At 45.6% G+C, this 7,066-nt stretch overlaps 1 protein-coding gene across 1 annotated transcript in view; it reads right to left on the bottom strand.

Annotated features, from left to right (window-relative positions):
* Positions 1-1,340: 1,340 nt before the first annotated feature.
* fscn1a (fascin actin-bundling protein 1a) overlaps positions 1,341-7,066 on the bottom strand; it is a 17,176-nt gene continuing 11,450 nt past the window's right edge. Inside the window, exons 2-5 of the mRNA XM_032537780.1 lie at positions 6,292-6,448; positions 4,305-4,426; positions 2,342-2,509; positions 1,341-1,959 (exon numbers count right to left, since the gene is read on the bottom strand). Coding sequence (XP_032393671.1) covers positions 1,751-1,959; positions 2,342-2,509; positions 4,305-4,426; positions 6,292-6,448 — 656 coding nt within the window. The 3' untranslated portion in view covers positions 1,341-1,750. The remainder of the gene's footprint in view (positions 1,960-2,341; positions 2,510-4,304; positions 4,427-6,291; positions 6,449-7,066) is intronic.

The following is a 7,066-nucleotide window of genomic DNA, read 5'->3' as shown; positions in this document are numbered from 1 at the left end:
CCCAGATAAGAGCCCAGATAATCTTTGCTGTATTATAAAAATCAGGAGACAGAAACCAAAGCTCGTTGTGTTACGGAGAAAGCTGAAGGGTGTAGAGTCAGCGAGGGCGGGACCGCTAAGCGCATTGTGCTATACGACTGCATAACGGACATTTCATTTATAAAGACGACAAATTTAAAGTCTGCTTCTTTTTTCTCTTCCCCCCCACCCCCCAAACGTATCCCTACTGCAACTTCACTGTCAAGTCAGGGACAGAAAAATCCAACAAAAACAAACTGATTGTAAAGGCTGCCATGATACTTCTCAAAGCTCAGGCAAAAATGAAAACTAAATAAGAACCAGATTTAGGTTTTTAAGGGCACTCTTTCAGCCCCTTCGGTTACATGGCAAAGCTCTCAAGTGCAGGGGCAGGAACGCGGCGTGTAATCGCCATCTGTTGGTCCCGACAGCGTGTGAGATGCTCGACAGGACTGTAACATGTCATGGGTTAGTGGCACCAGGTTACAGTTTGGTCAGCTGTGTGTGAGATGATCGGTTAATCCAGTATCAACGGTTTGGTCTAGATAAAGACTGAGGTCTAGGTTTAGTTGAAAGATTCAAAAAGCAGCTTTCAAAAGGGGGTCTATAAATCCTTTCACCCAGATGCTATGATGATAATGTCTGTGCCTTGGACATAGAAAAAGAAATCCAACTGTGTATCAGGGAGTGCTTTCTTCCTTCCAGTACGTACAGGTGAGTGCAGTAAACATACAGTATGCGGCCGCACCATTTCTACTGTCTTCATACGGTTCTCGGGACAATAGGTTTGTGGAAAATCCCCGGCAACCAATGAGAACACAGCTAGAGGACAACACAGGAAACTAGTTTACATTTGAATATTTTACAGTTGAGATGAATAAGGGGTGAGGGGGGGGGGGGGGGTGGGAGGCGGAGGGTTAAACCCATCAGTTACACCATCTTTGATATATTTATCATCATCAGATCCACTTCCAGTTATATCACATAGTCATTACATCACAGAGGCATCAGGCCCTGCTCATGAAAACAAGCTTACCAGGCCTGGTCTGACCAAGGCAAGAAAGCCGGTTTCTACGTGATGCAACCGGACAAAACCAGACCCGCCGTCTCCGTCTTGAGTATCCAGCTAACAGGAAGCAGCTGACGGAGATTCTATCCGGTGATGGTGGATCTGTTTTGCGAGATTAGATCAGGTAGAAACAGATCTAACGGACCAGGTCGGATACCATAAATACTGCCACCATGTGCTGCTCACACAGACAATAGAGACGAGTAGAGGACGGGGGGGGGGGGGGGAGGGGGTACCGCAAGAGAGGAGGGGGCTCTTTGAAACGTGGCTCTGCTCTGGGAGGGGGCGGCGTAAATTGTAAGGCAAGGAGGAAGGAGTGAGTGACAGGTCTAGCAGCGAACCAGATCGGAGCAGAAAAAGTGCACAGCCCCACCGTAACTATGGCAACAGATAAAGATAAAGGTTGGCGCTGCAGAGCTGGGAAGGGAAGCGTAAAGGGAAGGAAAGGGAGGCAGGAGAGAAAAGGAGTGTCTCCTTCCTTTCTTCTTCCATCTCTCCTGTTCTCTGTGTGCAGTTCATCAACATGTAGAGTCAGGTACAGGATATAACGTGAGGAACGGAGCGAGGGGGAGGGGGACAGGTAGACGCAAGGGACGGGTAGCGCCGGTCGCCACGCTTCATTCATCAGCATCGCAGCAGTGGGCGACCGCACCCCGTCTTCCCTCAGTACTCCCAGAGCGTGGCGCTCTCCAGGTCGTCGGCGTTGGCCTTCAGCACGCCGGCGTGGTCGCCGCGGAGGTACTTGCCGTCGGCGGCGTGGCGGACGGCCAGCTTGTTGTAATCGCAGAACTCGAAGAGGAAGTCGACGGGCGTGTCGCTGCTGCTCACCACCGACTGCTCGTTACCCACCATCCAGTATTTCCCCGTGGAGTCTGCAGGAGGAGAGAAGATGGATATGAGACGGAGAAAAGGTGGGAAAAGCAAGAGACCAAAACGGTGTGGTGGGGGGGAAGGGCGTCAAAAAGTAATTAGAGGGAACAAAAGGTTCGGCTTAAAATTGCTTTATTATATAATGTGAAGGGCGGGGAAATTATCCAAATCAAATCCCTCTTTTTGGCACAGATGTAAATCCATAATGGGAGTAAATGATTTAATCCCTTGTATGGCCGCCGGGGGTTCCTCCACACGCTGACGAGCAGTACCTTCCTGCCGGCTGTAACGCTGCTGCACAAGTTTACACCAACAGTAGTCAACACGTCCTTCAGCAAGACCCTGAGCGTCTATCTGCCGCCGGCAAAACACATTTAAACTGACCTTGCAGGCTGTAGGCTCCGTCTCTGAACTCCAAGGTGAAGTAGTCGTAGGAGGAGCGGTTGGAGTCCAGCGTACCCGTCACCTTCCTGCAGCCGATGAAGCCGTGCTCCCCACGCAGCACGATGATCGGGCGGTTAATCAGCTTCATGAGAAACTCCTCGGACTCACCTGGGGACAGACGAAGGACACAACACGTTTACTGGAGCGTCAGAGAGTTAAAACCTCTGTAAAGACACAACAACCTCAAAGCGTTTAGTTCACTAAATGCTTTCATTATTGAACACTTTTTCAAAATACCACAATCTACATGTACATTCAAACTAACTTGTGCATTATATTGCAGCTTACGGTTTTAGCTTACAGGTCCCATGACATGGTGCTCTTTAGATGCTTTTATATAGACCTTAGTCGTCCCCTAATACCAAATCTTAAGTCTTTCAGCCACTAGAGCCAGTCTCACAATGAGCTTTCCTTAGTATGTGCCATTTCTGAGCCTTTCGCTTTTGAGGAGGAGGGTGGGGGTGTGGCCTTGAACAACTGCCACGTTTGAAAGCCATGAGATCTGTCTCGTAACCTTGCCCCTTATGACCTCATAAGGAGCAAGATTACAGATCGGCCCATCTGAGCTTTCATTTTCTCAAATGCAGAATACCCAGGGCCCGGTTTACACACATCGCCATTACTAGCCACTGGGGGACCACAGGCAGGCTGGGGGAACGCATATTAATGTTTAAAAAAAGTGAAAACTCAAAGTGAAATGTTCATGCCATGGGACCTTTAAAGTGCAGAGGTTTTCATACATCTCATGTAAAATGTATGCAAAGCAACTTGGCTTCAAATGTGCCCTAAAAAGAGGAGTGGAAGTGCTACAACTACCTCATCAGAAACTGCAGCAGAAAGTGAAAGCTTCAGCTTTGATGCAGTAATGCCAGCACCCGGCGCCCGCTTTAAACTGGGAGTATCTTTATACCGGGAGTGTCTTTATACCGGGAGTGTCTTTATAATGGGAGTATCTTTATAATGGGAGTATCTTCTGATCTGCTTGCTGACATGTGTCTTGCAGCAAGAACAGCAGTTGCTCTAATGGCCAAACTTTGTGCAAAGTCTTGACATTAGCCACTTGTAACATCTATGTGAGTGGGTGTTAAAGGAATAGTTTGTCATTTTTGTGAAATATGTTTATTTGCTGTCTTGCCGAGAAGATAAATACCACTCTCAAATCTGTCCATTAAATATAGGGCTTCAGCCAGCACCTGGTTAGCTTAGCACAAAAAGTGGAAACAGAGGAAACTAGCTAGCCTGGCTCTGTCCAAAAAGTCACAAAATCCACCTACCAGCATCTCTAAAGTTCATTAATGAACACGTTCTATCTTGGTGGTTTAATCTGTACAAAAACCAAAGTTTTAAAGCAATAATTTGTGGTTTTATGTGGGGTTATATGCCCCCAAATCAGATCCTTATCCTTATGTAAAAGATGTATTATCAGCTAAATATACTTAAAGTATATAATAGTACTTGTACTGCACTTAAATGTCCCCTGTCACAGATATATTATGTATTATATACATTGATGCAGCAATACAGTATGTAGGTGCATTTTACTGTTGTAACTGGTCGAGATGTAGTACCTCAAGTACGTAAAAGGGACTTTCCACCACTGTTTTATGTCATAGTGCAAGCTCATGTGACTCTGCATACATAGTTTTCTCGGGATGTTTTCAATCAAGGTAATTAATTTAAAAAGAAACGCAGCACAAACATGGAACAAGAAGTCAGAAAAAGATTGCAACAAAGCTAAATCCCCAAAGAGTTAACGGTTACATTCTGCTGTTGCAAAACAGAACCACTGGAATCTAGGGGAACATCCAGCCAAGACTTCCCCCATCCCCCCATCACAGCTGAAAAGTAAATCAGTTAGCTACGTGTCACTGTCTGAACGGCTGAGTCAACAAATCTCACCGACCGGCAGAGTCGATGGTGGCTGCGAGCTGGCCGTTTTTCTTGGCCGCGACGTATTTCCCATTGGCGGCCCGGAGAGTCAGCCTCTTCCCACGCCACTCAATGTCAAAGTAGCAATTAGCTGACCTGCAGACAGAAAGAGTGAAAGTAAAGGCATGAGAGATAAGCAGGATAATTACATTTACTCTGCAGCAACTCACAGGAGTGTCAGGTGTAAACACAGTCACATTAACTCTCCTGTTGCTCAGAGAGATGAACTTACAGCGCTCATATTATGCTCATTTTCAGCTTCATAATTGTATTTAGAGGTTATTTCAGAATAGGTTTACATGGTTTAATAAAAATAAAAATAAACATTTTTGTTGTACTGCACATCGCTGCAGCTCCTCTTTTCACCCTGTGTGTTGAGCTCTCTGTTGTAGCTACAGAGTGAGACATCTCACTTCTGTTCCATCTTTGTTGGGAGTCGCACATGGGCAGCAGCTAGGTAAGGACTACTAGCCAGTCAGAAGCAGAGTATGAGGGCGTGCCATGATAGCAGCTAGGCGAGCATTATAACGTGTGTTACACAGTGACGCAGCGTTGTCATGGGAGTAAAGACTGGACTACAACAAAGCTGTTTGGAGCGGTTTGTGAACAGTGTTTTCTGATGGAGATGGTAAGTCCCTTTGGGGGGGACTTTGGGCTTTTTCACTTTGTAAACCTATATAAAAAGGAACACAAAGGGAAAAAGCCAAAAAGCATAATATGAGCACTCTAAGTAATTGTTGGGTAATTGGATAGTTAGACTGAAGGTAGAGGGATAAGCTTAATTTTTAGTCGTTACATTGATCCAAGTTCTTAGTTAATCCTCCTATTTGGCACAGAGAAGGGTTTTATTTTCTCGTACAGCAGTCACGTTCTGCTATCTTTTCACTTCACTTTCATCCATAGTGTCAAATTATTACAGAAGTCGTCTTGGTTCACTTTACAGATAGAGTAAGAGTAGGTCTAGATTAATCTTATTATAGAAGCTCTAAAACATTCTCCTAAATGTTTACTCAAAGCACTGAAAGGACTTGGTGGAAGAAAAAATGTTTGTGTTTTTTGTGATCCAACTGTTGAGAAATCAAATGGTAAGAATGTGACGGGGGAATTTGGTGGACTTTCATGCAGAGCGCTCTGCAGTGCATCAATGACTGTTTCTGCTCTTAAAACGGGACAGTTCACCCCAAAATCAAAAGTGATTCATATTTCCCCCGGTTTTTAGCAGTTTAATGTGGGAACTATTTTTTTTCCTACCAAACCACCATGTCTGTGGAATATTTTGAGTAACCGGGTCATGATTTCTGGAAAGAGACATTGCTGTTTTGTTCTTTCAAATGTATTTTCTTTGGCGCTTTGTGCACCACAAGCCAAGTGCCATCTAGTTCCATTATATTGCAAAGAAGGAAGACATCTTGACAGCAGATATCTCCAACACTGGAAAACTCACGCTAAGACAATGTAGATTGATAATTAGTGCTACAGGTAAGAGGAAAAATATGTATTTTTGATTTAGGTGTACACATGCTTCTCTGACCAATCTCATACTGGATCATGTTTGTGTTGTGGTCGGTTTCACTCCTGTACATAAATATCTGCTTCATGACTGCACATCTGATCCGTAAAAACAGATTTTTTGGGGGGGGCCCTCATGGAAATCCTCCAGGAGAACAGGGTCAAAGGTCAGGGGTTAACAGCCAGCCCTCGGCCTAGGCTGAACCCCAGCACATTAAAGAAAATCACTCTCCAGGTTGAGGTTGCGCACAAAATACACTTAATCTCCCACAACATGCCACAGCCATGAGGTCACTCACTCTTCACCTTCCCCACACACCCACCCACACCCAATTCACCCCCACACACACACACTCCTATGTCATGTCACACAGACAGATCGGAGCAGGTGTGGTTGTATCTCAGTAGAGAAGAAGAGACATGACGGTGATGTGTGTGTGTGTGATGCGTACTTGGTGGAGGCGGTACACTGCAGGCCGCCGTTAGCAGTCAGAGTCCAGTATTTCCCAGCGGCGGTTCGGAAAGCACACTTCCGGTTTTCGCGACAAATCTCCACCTGAAACACTTCCTGGTCGCCCTCCTCGTCCTGATTGGCCGACAAGTCCATACCTGGGCGGGGTCAGACAGTTGAGTATGGTTTAGCTAAAATACAGGTTAGTGAGTCAGACATCCGCTCAACACACATGTGAGGGCTGCAAATAGCCGCAAAGGATGACCACCCACCCACCCACCCCCACACACGGATCAGAGGACTAAATGAGCAACATCAGACAGTCTTTGATTAGTAAAGGATTTCACACAGCTGCACGCGCACACACACACACACACACACGCACACACGCACGCACGCACGCACACAGTTCAAAGGGTTAGTTAGTTAGTCTTCATGGTTGACAGTCACTAAACACATGTAAAAAAAAAAAAACAAGAATCTTCACTTCAGTGGCATCTACCATGAATGTAGACAACAGCTAGAGCTGAAACAGTTAATCCAACAGAAAATGTATCCCAAGCTATTTCAATAATACACTAATTGCTTATGTCATTTATTAGGCGGGAGAAAGCCTCGTACTCACAGCAGTGCTTTGCGCTAAATGCTAACGTCAGCACGCTGATGTCATTAGGATTTAGCTCTTGGCGACATTGTCTGAAACAAAATTTCATGGCAATCTATTCAACAGTTGTCATTTGTGGACCGACCGGCTGCCACGTCCTGGCAAAAAAAAA

This window comes from Etheostoma spectabile, chromosome 15 (genome assembly GCF_008692095.1).
Source record: "Etheostoma spectabile isolate EspeVRDwgs_2016 chromosome 15, UIUC_Espe_1.0, whole genome shotgun sequence".
NCBI classification, from domain to species: Eukaryota; Metazoa; Chordata; class Actinopteri; order Perciformes; family Percidae; genus Etheostoma; species Etheostoma spectabile.
This window is presented reverse-complemented; position numbering and strand designations above follow the sequence as displayed.